The following is a 17,816-nucleotide window of genomic DNA, read 5'->3' as shown; positions in this document are numbered from 1 at the left end:
GTGGGTTTATCTCTGGGCTTTCTATCCTGTTCCATTGGTCTATATTTCTGTTTTTGTGCCAGTACCATAGTCTCTTGATTACTGTAGCCTTGCTGTATAGTCTGAAGTCAGAAATCCTGATTCCTCCTGCTCTGTTTTTCTTTCTCAAGATTGCTTTGGCTATTTGGGGTCTTTTGTGTTTCCATACAAATTGTAAAATTTTCTGTTCTAGTTCTGTGAAAAATGCCATTGGTAATTTGATAGGGATTGCATTGAATCTGTAGATTGCCTTGGGTAGTGTAGTCATTTTGGCAATATTGAGTCTTCCAATCCAAGAACATGGTGTATCTTTCCATCTGTTTGTGTCATCTTCGATTTCCTTCATCAGTGTCTTATAGTTTTCTGAGTACAGGTCTTTTGCCTCCTTAGGTAGTTTTATTCCTAGGTATTTTATTCTTTTTGATGTGATGGTAAATGGGATTGTTCCTTTAATTTATTTTTCTTATCTTTCGTTGTTAGTGTATAGAAATGCAACAGATTTCTGTGTATTAATTTTGTATCCTGCAACTTTACCAAATTCACTGACGAGCTCTAGTAGTTTTCTGGTAGCATCTTTAGGATTTTCTATGTATGGTATCATGTCATCTGCAAACAGTGACAGTTTTACTTCTTCTCCAATTTGGATTCCTTTTATTTTTTTTTCTTCTATGATTGCCATGGCTAGGACTTCCAAAACTGTGTTGAATAAAAGTGGTGAGAGTGGTCATCCTTGAATTGTTCCTGATTTTAGAGGAAATGATTTCAGCTTTTCACCATTGGGTATGATGTTAGCTGTACATTTGTCATACATGGCCTTTATTATGTTGAGGTAGGTTCCCTTTGTGCCTACTCTCTGGAGAGTTTTTATCAGAAATGGGTATTGAATTTTGTCAAAAGCCTTTTCTGCATCTACTGAGATGATCTTGTGTTTTTTGTCTTTTCTTTTGTTTATGTGGTGCATCACATTGATTTGCGTATGTTGAACCATCCTTGTGAACGTGGGATGAATCCCACTTGGTCATGATGTATGATCTTTTTTATGTGTTACTAGATTTGTTTTGCTAATATTTTGTTGAAAATTTTTGCATCTATATTATTCATAGATATTGGCCTGTAATTTTTTTTGGCAGTGCCTTTGTCTTTTATTGGTATCATGGTGATGGTGACTTCATAGAATATCTTTGGGAGTGTTCCCTCCTCTTCAATTTTTTTGGAAGAGTTTGAGAAGGATCGGTATTAAATTCTGCTTTGTATGTTTGGTAGAATTCACCTGTGAAGCCATCTGTCCTGGACTTTTGTTTGTAGGCAGTTTTTAGATTACAGATTCTATTGCACTTCTAGTGATCAGTCTGTTTAAATTATCTACTTCTTCTTGATTCAATTTTGGTGAGCTCTGTGTTTCTAGAAAGTTGTCCATTTCTTCTAGGTTGTAGAACTTGTTGGCATATAATTGTTCATAGTATTGCCTTATGATTTTTTGTATTTTTGCAACATCAGTTGTTGTGTTTCGTTTTTCATTTCTTATTTTGTTTTTTGGGTTCTCTCTCTTTTCTTCTTCGTGAGCCTGGCCAGAAGTTTGTCAGTCTTGTTTATCCTTTCAAAGAACCAGCTCTTGGTTTTATTGATTTTTTCTATTATTTTTTAATCTCTATTTTCTTTATTTCCTCTCTGATCTTTATTATTTACTTCCTTCTGCTGACTTTAGGTTTTGTTTGTTCTTCTTTTCCTGATTCTTTTAAGTGGTAGGTTAGGTTGTTTATTTGAGATTTTTCTTGTTTTTTGAGGAAGGTCTGTGTCATTATGAATTTTAAGAACTGCTTTTGTTGCATCCCATAGATTTTGTATAGTTGTTTTTATTGTCATTTGTTTCAAGGTATTTTAAAATTTCCTCTTTGATTTCATTGTTGACCCATTAGTTTTTTTTTTTTTTAATTATTTATTTTTGGCTGCATTGGGTCTTCATTACTGCATGTGGGCTTTCTCTAGTTGCCGCGAGTGGGGACTACTCTTCATTGCGGTGGTTTCTCTTGTTGTGGAGCCCAGGCTCTAGGCGTGCAGGCTTTAGTAGGTGTAGCACACTCGTTCAGTAGTTGTGGCTCGCGGGTTGTAGAGCGCAGGCTCAGTAGTTGTGGCGCACGGGCTCAGTTGCTCTGCGGCATGTCGGATCTTCCCGGACCAGGGCTCGAACCCATGTCCCCTGCATTGGCAGGCGGATTCTTAACCACTGCGCCACCAGGGAAGTCCCGACCCATTAGTTTTTTAGTAGCATGTTGTTTAGTCTCCATTTCATCATTTTTCTCTAATTTCTTTTCCTGTGGTTAATTTCATGCCACTGTGGTCAGAAACGATGCTTGAGATAATTTCTATACTGTTAAATTTGTTGAGGCTTGTTTTGTGCCCTAGTATGTAGTCAGTCCTAGAGAATGTTCTATGTGTACCTGAAAATAATGTGTATTCTGGTTTTTTTAAATGTAATGTCCTGAAAATATCAATTAAGTCTAACTGTTCTATTGTATCATTTAGGATCTCGGTTGCCTTATTGATTCTCTGTCTAGAAGATCTGTCCATTGATGTGAAGTGGGATGTTAAAGTCTCCTACTATTATTGTATTTCTGTCAGTTTCTCCTTTTATGTGTGTTAGTATTTGTTTTATGTCTTTGTGTACTCCTATATTAGATGCATATATGTTGACAAGTGTTCCATCCTCTACTTGTATTGGTCCTTTTATCATTATATAGAGTCCTTCTTTATCTTTCTTTATGGCCTTTGTTTTAAAGTCTATTTTGTCTGATATGAGTATTGTGACCCCTGTTTTCTTGTCATTTCCATTTGCATTAAGTATCTTTTTCTATCTCCTCACTTTCAATTTATGTGTGTCCTTTGCCCTAAAGTGGATCTCTTGTAGGTGGCATATTGTAGGCTCTTTTATTTTTTATCCAGTCTGCCACTCTGTCTTTTGATTGGAGCATTTAGTCCATTGACATTTAAGGTAATTATTGATAGATATGTATTCACTGCCATTTTAAACCTTGTTTTCCCATTGACTTTATATTTCTTTTTTGTCCCTTTCTTTTTGTTTTTCCTTTTGTGGTTTGATAATTTTCTTTTGTATTATACTTATGTTCTCTTCTTTTTGGCTTTTGTGAATCTATTGTATGTTTTTGATTTGTGCTTAGCCTGTTTTTCAAGTATGTTAACCCCTTCCTATATCTACTTGCCTTAGACTGGGAGTCATATAGGCTCAAACACATTATAGGAGGAAAAAAATCTACATTTTTTACTCTCCTTCCCCACATTTATGATTTTGATGTCTTCTTTTACATCTTCATCCTTTTGCTGTTCATTGTGGTTATCATCACTTTCACAGAAATTATTTGATCTTTAAAAAAATCTGTGTCTGGCTTATTTAAGTGATTTACTTTCCAGTTGTGATTTTCTCTTTCCTATAGAGCTTTAGTTCTTTTCTATTTAGAGAAGACCTTTCAATATTTCTTTTGGGATCAGTTTAGTACTGCTGTATTCTTTAGTTTTTGCTTGTCTGAGAAATTCTTTCTCTCTCCTTCTTTTCTAAATGATAATCTTGCTGGGTAGAGTATCCTAGGTTGCAGATTTTTCCCTTTCAGGACTTTGAATATATCTTGCCACTCCCTTCTGGCCTGCATGTTTCTTTAGAGAAATCAGCTGATAGCCTTATGGGGGTTCCCTTGTAATTAACTCTTGGTTTTTCTCTTGCTGCCTTTACAATCCTCTCTTTAACTTTTGCCATTTTTATTATAATATGTCTTGGTGTAGGTCTGTTTGGGCTTATCTTGTTTCAGACCCTCTGTGCTTCCTGTACCTGGATATCTGTTTCCTTTTTTAGGTTTGGGAAGTTTTCAGCCATAATTTCTTCAATTACATTTTTGATCCCCTTTTCTCTTTCTTCCCCTTCTGGAATCCCTATTATGCATAGATTGGCATGCTGTATATTATCCCATAGGTCTCTTACATTGCTTTCATTTTTTTTTCTTCATTTGGCTTTCTGTCTGCTGTCCTGATTGGGTGATTTCCATTATTCTATCTTCCAGGTCACTTACTCATTCTTCTGCATTATTCATTCTGCTATTCATGCCTTTGGCTCAGTTTTGTCTCTGCAAATGAGTTTTCTAATTTTTCTTGGTTCCTATTTATAGTTTCTAATTCCTTTTTACAGTACTCTGCATTTCTGTTGATAGCCTTTCTTAATTCCTTCAGTATTTTCATTATCTCCTTTTTGAAATTGGTGTCTATTAGACTGAAGAGGTCTGTTTCATTGTTTGTTCTTTCAGGGGAATTCTCTTGGTCTTTTAACTGGGAGTGGTTCCTCCCCTACTTTATTTTACTTATATTTCTCTTACTCTGTGAGTTTAGGAGAAACAATTATCTACTGTGGTCTTGGAGGGCTATTTATATGTGGGGGCATCCCTGTGTAGCTTGTGTTTAATATATTTGGTGTGAGGGCTGTTTTTAGTAGAGATGCCTGTTGCCTCTTTCCTCAGCATGTGCTGATCATTAGCCCCTTAATATGGGGTGTGCAGAAGTGATGGCTGGTGCCATTCCCGGGGTTCTTGGTGGCGGTGGCAGCTCAGGTGCACCCCCGGAGTGCACCATGGTGGCTTAGGCAGCTCATGACCACTCCTGGGGTCAGGCAGGGCAGTGGCGGTGGTGGCTTCTGGCCTCTCCTGGCATCTTTTCCAAGGCTCAGCCTTCCTGATTGAATTTTGAATTTTTTCTTCAAGGAATACTACTTATTTCTGATCCCTTATGTCCCCTCCCCATTCTCATTTTTCCCTTTCTTCGTCACATTGCAGCTTATGTTCTGAATTTTGGGGAAAATAAAAACTACTGGGGAACCCATCCCCATTGCTCTAAAGGGTAAGCCAAGATCCCCCTCTCCCTCATAGAGAAAAGCCTGCCTTTGAATCAAGAGTGAATTTGACTTGTTAAGTAGCAAAATTATCCACTTCAAAATTCTTTCCTGTTTTTTTTTTTTTTTTTTTTTTTTAAATCTCTTGTTCAGACAAATTATCCAGAGCTCAGAAATAAAGCAAAAGATACCTGCAGCCCTTGTCAGGGCCATACCAGAACACTGTCAAAAAGAGGTGTGCCCAAGGATTATGGAATTCTCTAGGCAATGTACCTTTGTCTGTTCACTAATGACATTTGATTAGGGCCCACATCCTGTGAAGCCACATGTTAATTTACAGATTTTTGTTTGATAAAGTTCCAAATGATTTCTGTCCATTTGAAAAAATAACCCCCCAAAATTCTAATTGTGTTGCCATGCAGGATATTATTCACTTTTGTCTCTAACTCAGCAAATGGACTTCATTTTGCCTTTCCTGGTGGAATAAGATACCTGATACTCTTTGAACCCACTTATCACCTTGTAGTTTTCCTCATTAATGGGTTAAGTAATTTGTTGACATATTTCCATTCTCTATTTACATGAAAGTCACGTTTTTAACCTTGTTGATATCATATAGGGGCCTGCTTCCTTCGCTTAGTGCGCAGAAAAGAGCAGGCCTGGCTGCTATCCTTATAAGGTTGGCCCATGGCTGACATCTGGGAAGTTGGATTTTATGAAGTTTCCCACCACCCTGATAAGAGTGGCTCATGGAGCCTAAACAGTTTGTACAAACAATATGGTTTGCACTGAATACCAGCTTTCCTTCTAGGAGTCTGGAATTTTGGTATGTGCCAGGCACAGGGTGCCTTCATAACCAGACCCTAATAACAACCCTGGGTCCTGAGACTCTAGGGAGGTTCCCTGGTAGATGACATTTCATACATGTTGTCACAAATTGTTGCTGGGGGAATGAAATGTATCCTGTGTCACTCCATTGGATGAAAACTCTTGAAAACTTGCACCTGGTTTCCTCCAGACTTTGTCCCATGTGCCTTTTCCCTTTGCTGATTTTACTCTGTATCCTTTTACTGTAATAAGTCATAATTGTGAGTTCATGAGTACAATGATATACTGAGTCTTGTGGGTCCTCTTAGCAAGTCACTGCTTCAAGGGGTCCTCGGGCTCATCCCCAGATTCAGTCAGTTATAGGCATTTTTACGTAAATTATTTTTTTGCAAATTTTTCTACAAATTCATTTTCACAAAACAATTGTAAAGTGTTCTCTTAAAAACTGGCTAGATCCTGTTTGATGTTAAGCAAGGCCCAGATTTCATGAAGGAGGACTATCCCTCCTAAGATCAATCAAGTGAAAACCTTACATTTCCTCTCTAAAAACCAAATTTTGGAATCAACTCACTGGTGTCCTGATACGATCCATCAGGGCAGTGAGTGACACAACTGTTCGTTTCCTCATTCAGGAAGTATCCATATTTACAGGACAGGCACTGGTCCCCATGGCTCCCAAAGCAGGACTCGCAGTTGGGGGCACACTTTCTGCATCGCTTCTTGTCGGCGTGGTAGTGGCCAGAGGGGCAGCTGGAGACACAGATTCTGCATTGTGGAATAATAAGAAAGAAGGGCAGTGTCACCAGAGATTCAGTCCTGAGTGAGTGAGGTGCTGAGCACATAGCTGTCCTCACTATCAAAATCCTTTTTAACCATGATGGTAACACCACATCCAAAGGGCCAAATTCTGTTGGTTAAAGCCTTCTCCTATGTAGGGTGCTGACGTAGCACTGCAGTTACATAATACCAAGTCCACCAAGTAAGGCATGTCTTGGTCCAAACCATCTTCCAGTTCGGGTCTAGATCTTAAAGGGGATGATGGTTAGAAACTGAGTCTCACCAAGAAGGTTGTGCTGTTGGGTTGAAGGGAAAACATGTGCAAACCATGATTTTATGCAAAAAGTCCCTAATAAGGGGTTACTTCTATTGTTGTGTTTGTCATATGAATCCTGTGTGTATGGGTGGTGAGGGTGATGGTGGTTGTATGCTACTGTCTAATTTAATATAAATATATTTAGGGAGTTCCCTAGTGGTTAGGATTCCGGGCTTTCACTGCTGTGGCCTGGGTTCAGTCCCTGGTTGGGGAACTGAGATCCTGCAAGCTGTGCATTGTGGCCAAAAAAAAAAAAAAAAGTATTTAAATGTATGTTGTTTATGATAAACAAAAAAATGACTACCTTGCTTGCCCATAACTGAAGGTCTGGGCTTTATGTATTCATTTAACAAGTACTTACTGAGTATCAATTAAACATCAGGCATTTGCTAAGTCTAGGAGCTAATGAGAGGGGCTGAGGTAGCCAAGGGGCTTTCCCTTTAAGGAATTTATTTTTTTTAATTAAAAAAATTTTTTTTAGACATTTTTAAACTTTAATTTTATATTCCCTTTAAGGAATTGAAATTCCAGCATGGATGTGACAGGAACAGGACCACGCCTGGGTGTCTGGAGTGTGGATGCACCGTAAGTCGGCTCCCTATGAGTTTCCTCCTGAAAGAGGAGGGGGAGGTGGTAGGGATGTGAGAGACACGCCTGGAAGAGCACGGCCTCTTATGGGCAGTTCCATGGCCCTCCCTGTGGGTACATATCTGCTTGAGTCAGAAGCCAGGGGCTCAGAAGCACAGGGTCCAAGCAGGCCCGCCCGCCTCAGTGCCCAGAGTGGAGTAGTGAGAACGTGCAGGGGCCAGCAGCTTTGCCACATGGAGGGCTTACACTTTGGGGAATTCGGGAAAGCATCCATTTGGCTTGTGTACTGGCATTTTCATGAAGGGCACATGCAGCTGTGGCATCAAACATCAACGGGATAGCAAGGTCTAGAGGGGAAGACCAGGCATGTGCATAGCTAGTCCCTCCCCATCATCATTTGAAATGTGAGAAAAGACATTTGCAGTTTCCTAGCCTACAGGTCCATTTGATGTTTTGTAATTCAGTATCAGTTTCACCGTTCTGAATGATGCAACGAGGTGGGGGGACGGGGTGGTGGGGGGGGCAGCAGCATCTCTTCTGGGCTTCGGTCCTGGTGGGAGAACATGGAACACGCTGCCTGTGGTGACCCTGTGGGAGCTCCCAGGAACACCAGGAGGCGTGCTTCAGGGGGTCTGATGTGGCTTCTCTCTTACCTGGTGTTGTTTTTCAGCTTGTAGTAGTAGTGCAAACAGTCATTGCAGTGGTCCGGTCCTGGCCCATCACAGCCTACCTCACTGCACTCAGGGTCACAGGGACCTTCCAAAAGAAATCAGAACAACACTTGGAGAAAATGATTTTAAAGCAGGTAAGCTTTACCTTCAATTATAAATAGGCGTTTTTCTCCCTTAGGCAGTGAGAGTTTTCTTTAAGAGTTTCTAATGCAGTGAGGTAGAGCTGGAGTAATGTTCAATGTGGCTGTAAGCCCAGAGTGAACTCTTTTTTTGGGAAAACCTCAATTACCTAAGTATCAAGCATGTAAATCCTAGTCAGGGCCTGGTCTTCAAAGCACACATATGGTTGCCTTGTGGGAGAAGACAATTTAGAATTCAAAAGAACAGTGCCATTGCAGCAACTAGAAAAAAACTGATTGCAATTAAATATGCATAATGATAAAAATGTCGGATAGAAAAATGAGAATTTAAGCTGTTGACAGAAAGGAAAAAAGGGTTATTATTCAATGCCCTGACCAGATTGTCTCTCTCATGCAAGGTCATTAAAGCCACTGAGTACCTCTGAGATACTGGAGCCAGCAAGAAACATCATTATGGCATCTGGCACAATTTTATCAGCATCTCATTTTGGATTACAAAGCAGGTACTTCAGGCACAGATAATAGATTTAAAATTGCATCCTACCCATAGGCCAATGGGCAACTCAACGAAAGAAAATTACACACACATTTTAAAGATGCAAGCAAGCTTAAAGAATTCCAGACCTGGGATGAAGGTTCCTAATCTCTCTTGCTGTGTATTCTTTGGTAAAGAGCTAGAAAGAATGCACAGGCAGAAAAAAATGCCAGAAAGATGGAGCTATTTTGTGATTGATGGAAAGTTTTCTAATGACATGGGCTAGTTATAGATATTTTGCTTGCTTGACTAACTAACTCCCTTTTTTCTTGTTTTCCATATTTTGAGAGATTTGGTCTCATAATCTTCAAGCTCTTTCCATTGAAAACTCATATGATTTTAACTAGCAATAAACATGGTGCATGAAATGCACAAAAAGTAAGTCAAGGGTACCAGAAATGTCTTGAGCCATACTTATTTTAATCAAAAGGACTTACTTTTGTTGAAACTTGGTCTCCTTTAGTCATTGTAGGACTATGTTCTACAGTTACTGAATTGAAACATAAAATGGTAGAAGTGGGGAGGAATGACTTAGAGAAAAATCTAGTAGTCAAAGACCGTCATTTGACAGATAAAAACGATTTTCCAAGAGTTACAGTGGCTTGTCCAGTATCATATGGCTAAAAGAGTTGGGATCAACAGAGGTCCTGCTTCTTATTCTTAGTCCAGGTCTCCTGCTTAGCGGTGACCTTTGGATCTGAATGGAAATGAGTTATTTCAAAATGCTGCAGACTTGAAGTATATTTCTGATTAATCATGAGTCATTTGACAGCACTGTTTGTTTATCTCTATTTTCCCAAAAGCCTTAAAATTGGTCTTTAAATTCCACAGCTAGTGCAACTTGGAACATTTTAGCTGACTGCTATGGTACATGAGGAGAGAGTGTCTCTGCTGTGTAAGGGTTGAAGTGCACCCGGCTGTGGGTCCCACAGTCCCTGGAATTCGATGAAACAGTACAGGGATCTGGTTATGATAATGCCATCTGTGCCTCTAGAGAGGCTGACTTCTTAATGAAGGTGAAAATCACAGCTCCGAAGAAAAGGAATCATGGGTGGCCCTAAATTTTCACCAGATGATTTCTACAATTAAAAAAAAAAACCCAAACCACTTATTCTTGATATGTGCCAAAGAGCTGTGTATGGCAAGTTCATATGCTGTGCTGTTTCTTTCATAATCTTAAACTGTCCCAGATGCAATTTAGCAGTTTAGGTTGCTGCGTAATAATGAAATAATTGTCTTTGTTCTCTCACAAGCGCCAATGTGGACATTTTGGAGATGTAGTGAGAAAACCCACAAAGATGTATAACTGTTCAGAATTTTAACATTACCAAAATTTGAATTGGAAACATACCGTAAGGCACATAGTAATATACTACTATTAATTATACTCCATTTATGTTTTTAGATATGCTTTCTCCCATCAGAGAAGACAAAATGGTTTGCTGGTTATAACATCAGTAGTAATGTTATAAGCTCAAAGCAAAATAAGACAAAAATTGAATACAGTCTAGTTCTGGTTAGCTCAGTTGGTCTGAATTCTCTAAGCTTATTATTGACACAGGGATACCACCTATTTAGAATAAAAGGAACCAAATGCATATTTATTTAAAATACTCTGTTAAAGTGATTAATGGAAAAGAATCTTAGAGAGCTGAGCTGCAAGAAAAAAAAAATAGTTCCTGTCTAAAGGTATGTTAAACTGCTATTTACAAACAGTTTTCCATTAGGAGAAGCTTTGTTCATTAACTGTTATATATCATATCCCAGAAGGACTGAATGCTGCTGGAAGTGGTAGCCAATGCAACAAGACAAGAATCAGAAATACACTGGGAAAGAGAAAAAATAATTTGCAGATGATATGGCTACAGTACCTAACTGCCCCAGAAAATCAACTCTAAAACATACAAATTAATAAAGTTAAGCAAAATGGCCAGATGTAAGATAAACACACAATAGCCAACAGATATCCCTGATACCAGCATATAATAGTTAGAAAATATGGAATATTTTCCACTACAGTAGCAACAAGACCCAAAATACTTAGGAATAACACTACATAAAATTAAAAGATTTCAGTAAAATGGGACATGGTCTATGTTTTGGATGGAAAGACTGTATATCGTAAAAACAGTTCTTCCCATGAGATTGCATGTAAATTCAAACTAAATTTCAATGAGATTTTTAAAAGGGGGATTTAAGAATTGCTATGAGAACAAGAAGTAGACGTTCAACAGATATTAAGATACAGTGTGGGTGCTACTGGATCAAGAATTATTAGATTGGTAAATCGGAAAAGGTGGTACCAGAAGAGACCTGGTATAAGAACTTACCATACTGTTATAAAGGAAACATCCTAAACTAATAAAAGAAAGGATGGCAACTCAGTTATTGATGTTAGTCTGTTTGTTTGGAAAATAAAGACAGAACTTCACTTCACAATATATATTAAAAATCAAAGATTACAAAAAAATAATCCATGTGAATATTTAGCTGATTTTAAAGAATAAACATTCTGTAAAAAAGAAATTACAAATGTTATCTGAAACTATAAACTCTGCTCTCCAATTTTCTTTTTCTCTCAAAACAACACAAAACAAAAAGTATATTTTGGAAACAAGTGATAACAGAGAAAATGTTTTCAGCAAATATGAGACAATGTGAGAGTCAATAACATACAAAGAGTTTTTATAAATAAGAAAATTGCTGCCACGTTGAATAGAAAAGTGAGTAAAAGACATAGTTCATTCAGAGAACACAAAGGAAAAAATGTTTAGATATACTAGCAATCAAAGCTATAAAAATTTAAACATGTTCTTTTCTTTCTTTTTTTACTTTTTTCTTTCCACTTAATGCACAGGAATGAGTGTAGTAAACACTCACAGTGGTCACAGTGCAGACTGGTATATCTTGTCTGGAAAGCAACATGACAAACCATATCCAAGCCCTAAAACTGATGATTCCCTTTGATGCAGTAATTCTTAGAACTCTATTTTAAAGACATAGTCAAAGATATAGTCAAAAACTGATAATGGTATTCATTGAAACCTTATTTAAAATAGTATAAAACTCTAAGCAAACTACACATCCCAGGTTATGGATTAAATATATTACAGTACAATCACAGGATGGACTATTATGCTGTCTTTTAAATATGTGTTCTAAGGATACTTGACAACAGGGAAATATGCTCTTAATGATACCTTTAATGGAAAAAAAAGAATATGAATGTTCTATATACAGTGTGATTTTAGCTTTGAAGAAAAAAACATGAATATTTGAATACTTGAATGTACACATACCAGTATTTAAGGGATAGAAAGGAAGACGAAATAAAATATATCAGAATGTGAGTAGAAGTTTATCTCTTTGGGGGAGTGATGCATGAGCTTTCTTTCCTTAGCCTGCCTCCCCATTGGAAGCCAGCTCACCTGCATAGTCCTCTGTCCCATAGTCATCAGTGGGGTCTTCAACGCGGCTATACCGGACACGTTCCACTTTAGGAAACTCATTGGTGGGTGAGTATGGCTGCACGGAGGTGCCATAGAGGACCAAAGACCACTCTTTCAATTTACCTTGGGAAATAATGAAAGCATATCATGACCAAACATTCCCTCTTTAGCTTTATAATTTCTTTAATTCCTTCTCACTGAGGAAAAAGCAAGAGTAGAAGAATTGTGGGAAACAGATTCATATGAATCGTTGCATCAGAGACAGGGCTAGAAACGCATTTTCCAACGCTTGCAGAGTTAACTATTTAATAATTCACATACCACATATTTACTGAGCACCAAACGTAGGATACACCTTAATTGAATCAGCATTTTTTGTGTGTGTGAGAAATAAACACATCTCAGATTTCTGGATCAAGGGCTGAGTTTCAAATTATGGATATTTAAGAGAATCCCAGAATTTTACAGAAGGCCTTCTTTTTCTAGGTATAAAAGTCTTACATAAATTTAAAAAAACTGTTGGCATTATCTGACTTGTTTATCAAAAAAAGATGAAAACAACTACTTTGTTCCACCTGAAATGTTAAGAATACATCACTACATTATCCTGTAGACATGTGCTGTCCAATGATAGCCACTAGATCCATTTGGATATTTCCGTTTAAATTAACTAAAACTTAAAACTTCAGTTCCTCAGTTAGACCACATTTCAAGTGCTCAGTAGCCATATGTGGCTAGTGGCCACTACAATGAACAGCACAGATACAGGAAACATTTCTACCACTGGCAGAATGTTCTACTAGGCAGTGCTGTCATAGAGCATTTTCTGGTCAAGGGTGCTTGGAGATGAGAGGGAAGTGTTTTACCTCCTTTGGATGGTAGGCTTTCAAGGAATATTTGCTTTAGTTTAGTCCTTATTTATACATTTATTTCTTAGCTTTATAAAACTAAAGTCTTTAATGCAAAAAGTAAACAAACAGAAAACAACTGTCTCCTGGCCATTAAGCTTAATTTGGTTCTTTTTTTTATATGAATCTTAAATAAAAATTATTAAGACAAAACCACTAAAAACGTGGAAATATGCTGGCAGGAAGGTAGGATACCCCTCCCCCCACCTTAGATCTCCTCCTCACCTTGGCCTAATACAGAGAATCCAGGCAAGGTTAGGGTTGGGCTCTGTCACAGCCCAGAGAGTGATGAATTTCAGGTGTCTGCTAATTCATCTATTAGCATCTATAATCACCATCAAATTGATGCTTATTTTCTATAAGTGCTTACTATACGCTAAGTAAGTTTTATTCCATTCAGTGGTCTCAACAACTGGGAAATAGGTACTTGTATTCCCAATATATAGATGAGGAAACTGAGGCACAGAGGTTGGTAACTTTCCCAAGGGCAGTAAAAGGACAGACTGATATCAAAATCTATTTGGGGGTTCTGATTTAAGATGGTAATATAGGAAGATCCTGAATTCACTGCTTCTCATAAACTCGCTGAATCTATAGCCACATATGGAACAATTTCCTCTGGAAAAAAACCCCCAGACTAACTGCGTGGCTCCTATGCATCAGGCAAACAAGAAAACCCCAGATCAAAATGGGTAGGAGAGGCTTAGATGCATCTTACCATAAACCCCATCCCCCAGTGCTACAACCCACAATCTAGAGGGGACTCAAAAACCTCCAGCTTCTCCCCTAGGAGTGAAAGGTTTGAGCCCCACACTGGGTACCACAACTTTTAAGACCTGCACCTGAGAGATGAGCCCCCAAACCATGTAGCTTTGAAACCCAAAGGGGCTTGGGTCCACAAGACCCACAAGACCGTAGTGAACTGAGCAGTTCTTAAAGAGCTCACCTGCATGGACTCTCACTCCAGGGTGCTGTGCAGAGGCAGGCGACTGAAAAGCACCCAGACTTTCCATGAAAAAGGCTTATTTGCTTATCTTAAAGCACTGGCTGAGGGCCAGGCATCTAATTTAACATATAGAAAAGGGCCTACTGAATACTGTCCAAAGATGGAGGCTCACTGGAGCCATCTGTGTGTTCTCCCTTGGCCTGCTCCAGCTTGCTGGTACCAACAAGAAAGGAGCTTGTACTCTCAGCTGGCACCTAGGGGACACCTCTAGGTTGCTAGCTCTGGTGGCCAGTGTGGCTTAGGCTCACGGGTCCCCTAGGACTCTGAACAAAATTGACAAACCTTTAGGTAGCCTCACCAAGAAGAAGAGAGAGAAGACTCAAAAATCAGAAATGAAAGAGGAGACATTTTAACTGATACCAGAGAATTACAAAGGATCATAAAGACTACTATCAGCAATTATACCCAACAAATTGGAGGACCTGTAAGAAATGGATAAATTCCTAGAAACATACACTCTACCAAGACTGAATCATGAAGAAACTGAAGATTTGAACAGACCAATTACTGTAAGGATCAATAATCAAAAACTTCCCAACAAAGTAATGTCCAGGATTAGACACCTTTACTGGTGAATTCTACCAAACAGTTAAAGAAGAATTAATACCAATCCTTCTCAAGCTCTTCCAAAAAATAGAATAGGAAGGAATACTTTCAAACTCATTTTATGAGGCCAGTATTACCCTGATATCAAAACCAGACAAGGATGACACAAGAAAAGAAAATCCCTGATAAACATAGATGCAAAAATCCTCGACAAAATATTAGCAAACTGAATACAACAATACATTAAAAGGATCATACATCATGATCAAATGGGATTTATTCCAGGGATGAAAGGATGTTTCAACATCTGTAAATCAATGTGATTTGACATAGTAACAAAATGAAGGATAAAACATATAATTATCTCAATACATGCAAAAAAGCATTGACAAAATCCAACGTCCATTTATGAAAAAGACTCTCAACAAAGTGGTTATAGAGGGAACATACATCATAATAAATCAGGAACAAGGATGTAGGCAGGAAAAAGAAATAAAAGGCATCCAAGTTAGAAAGGAAGAGGTATAACTGTTACTATTTGTGAGATGACATGATATTATATATAGACTCCACCAAAAAACTTAGAACTAAGCAACAAATTCAGAAAAGTTTCAAGATACAAAATCAGTATACAAAAATCTGTTGCACTTCTTTACACTAATGATGAACTATCAGAGAAATTAAGAAAGCAATCCTATTTACAAATGCATCAAAAGAATAAAATATCTAGGAATAAATTTAACCAAGAAAGTGAGAGATCTGCACACTGAAAACTATAAGAAATTGATGAAATAAATTGAAGACACAAATAAATGGAAAGATATTCCATGCTCATAAATTAGAAGAATATTGTAAAGATGTCCATACTACCCAAAGCAATCTACAGATTCAATGTAATCCCTAGGAAAATCCCAAAGGCATTTTTCACAGAAATAGAACAAACAAATCTAAAATTTTTATGGACCCACAAAACATCCCAAATAGCCAAAGCAATCTTGAGGAAGAAGAACAAAGCTGGAGGTATCACGCTCCGTGATTTCAAACTATACTACAAAGCTATAATAATCAAAACAGTATGGTATTGACATAAAAACAGACACATAAATGAATGAAACAGAATAGCAAACCCAGAAATAAACCCACACATATAGGGTCAATTGATTTATGACAAACGAGCCAAGAATATACAATGGGGAAAAGGCAGTCTTCAATAAATGGTGTTAGAAAAACTGGACCACTATCTAACACCATGCACAAAAACTAACTCGTAATGGCTTAAAGATTTGGATGTAAGACCTGAAACCATAAAACTTCTAGAAGAAAACCTAGGTGGTAAACTCCTTGACACTGATCTTGGGAATGATTTTTTGTATTTGACAACAAAAGCAAAGGGAACAAATGCAAAAATAAATAAGTGGGACTACATCAAACTATAGAGCTTCTGCACAGCAAAGGAAACCATCAACTAAATGAAAAGGTAACCTATGGAAACTATTTGCAAATCATATATCTGGTAAGGGGTTAATATCCAAAATATGTAAAGATCTCATACAACTCAATAGCAGAAAAATAATCTGATTAAAACATGGGCAGAGGATCTAAATAAACATTTTTCAAAAGAATACATACAGATGGCCAACATGAAAAGGCACTCAACATCACTAATCATCAGGGAAATGCAAATCAAAACCACAATGAGCTATTACCTTACACCTGTTAGAATGACTATTATCAAAAAGACAAATATTGGTGAGGATGTGGAGAAAAGGGAACCCTTGTGCACTGTTGGTGGGAATGTAAATTGGTACAGCCTCTCTGGAAAACATTATGGAGTTTCCTCAAAAAATTAAAAATAGAACTACCATATGATCCAGCAATTCCACTTCTGGGTATCTATCTAAAAAACAAAAGAAAAACACTAACTCTTAAAGTTACATGTACCCACATGTTCACTGCAGCATTATTTACAATAGCCAAAACAAGGAAGCAACCCAAATGTCGACTGATGGATGAATGGGTAAAGAAAATATATGTGTATATATATGTGTACACACACACACACACACACACACACACACACACAATATTACTGGGCCATAAAAAGGGGGAATCTTGCCTTGTGTGAAAACATGGATGGACCTTCCTAAGTGAAGTAAGTCAGACAGAAAAAGACAAATACTGTATGATCTCACTTACATGTGAAGTCTTAAAAAAATAAAATACAAAAAGTAAAAGACAGAAATCATAGATACACAGAACAGATTGGTGGTTGCCAAAGGCAGGGGGTAGGTAGGGGCGGGTGAAATAGGTGAAGGGGGTCAAAAGATACAAAGTTCCAGTTAAAAAACATATAAGTCCTGGGGATGTAATGTATAGCATGGTGAGTATAGTTAATAGTAGTGTACTGTATATTTCAAAGTTGTTAAAACAGTGTATCTTAAAAATTCTCATCACAAGAAAAAAAATTTTGTGACTGTGAGGTGATGGACGTTAACTAGACTTACTGTGGTGATCATTTCACAATACATACAAATATCAAATCATACAGTTGTACACCTGAAACTGATATTTCAATTATCCTTCAATTAAAAAAAATTATGTATCCAAATCTTGCATTCTTAAACTATTATATAATTCTGCCTTCCTTGTCATTTCTAGGAGTTTAGGAACTTGAAGTTTAAAAATGAACATATTCTGGGCCACATTCATTGTTTTCTGACATCTGCATTGGGCCAGCACACTGGTTTATATTTGGTTTGCCCTCTGCCAGGTTTTCTTTGGACTCACTTGTTAATGACTATGCTATTCATAATTAGGGTGTTGTTCAGTCTCAGAATTTCAAGTGGTAGACATTAAGTAGTGTCAAGAAATGAATGACTACCTGAAATTAATGACCAATCTGACTGCCTTTAGGTAGCAATGCAAAAGAGAACCTATTTTCCTTATGGCACCTCTCAAGTGCACAAATGGAACACTTAATACAAGGACACTATGTCAGCTGCTCTAAAACCTGGTCCATTTAACTTAAGATGATTTTATCTAAAAGTTTACCGTTGTAAATGTTTAAAGAGTGCTGACTCATAACTGATTATTTCCCTTGGTGCCATTTCTGAAGTACATCATAAGCCCGCTGGGCAGTTTATCTCTTT

General features: G+C 37.7%; 1 protein-coding gene and 1 long non-coding RNA gene across 12 annotated transcripts in view; one reads left to right on the top strand and one right to left on the bottom strand.

The window, feature by feature from the left end:
* PCSK5 (proprotein convertase subtilisin/kexin type 5) overlaps window positions 1-17,816 on the bottom strand; it is a 464,350-nt gene that overhangs the window by 154,536 nt on the left and 291,998 nt on the right. For all 9 annotated transcript variants that reach the window (XM_059924937.1, XM_059924939.1, XM_059924938.1 and 6 more), the window contains exons 14-16: window positions 12,187-12,330; window positions 8,066-8,168; window positions 6,303-6,496 (exon numbers count right to left, since the gene is read on the bottom strand). In XM_059924937.1, the coding sequence (XP_059780920.1) occupies window positions 6,303-6,496; window positions 8,066-8,168; window positions 12,187-12,330 (441 nt within the window). The remainder of the gene's footprint in view (window positions 1-6,302; window positions 6,497-8,065; window positions 8,169-12,186; window positions 12,331-17,816) is intronic.
* Window positions 1-17,816, top strand: part of LOC132367129 (uncharacterized) — a 94,348-nt gene that overhangs the window by 42,514 nt on the left and 34,018 nt on the right. The window contains exons 3-5 of one of the 3 annotated variants that reach the window (XR_009503697.1): window positions 7,341-7,409; window positions 8,083-8,217; window positions 12,159-12,267. This is a non-coding gene — a long non-coding RNA (uncharacterized LOC132367129). Of the gene's footprint in view, window positions 1-7,340; window positions 7,410-8,082; window positions 8,218-8,621; window positions 8,716-12,158; window positions 12,268-17,816 lie in introns of those variants that run through there. The other 2 variants (XR_009503698.1, XR_009503699.1) reach the window with 2 other exon arrangements.

The sequence above is a fragment of the Balaenoptera ricei genome, chromosome 6 (assembly GCF_028023285.1).
Source record: "Balaenoptera ricei isolate mBalRic1 chromosome 6, mBalRic1.hap2, whole genome shotgun sequence".
Classification (NCBI taxonomy): domain Eukaryota; kingdom Metazoa; phylum Chordata; class Mammalia; order Artiodactyla; family Balaenopteridae; genus Balaenoptera; species Balaenoptera ricei.
Note: the sequence above shows the minus strand (reverse complement) of the source record. Positions and strands in the feature narration are given on the sequence as shown.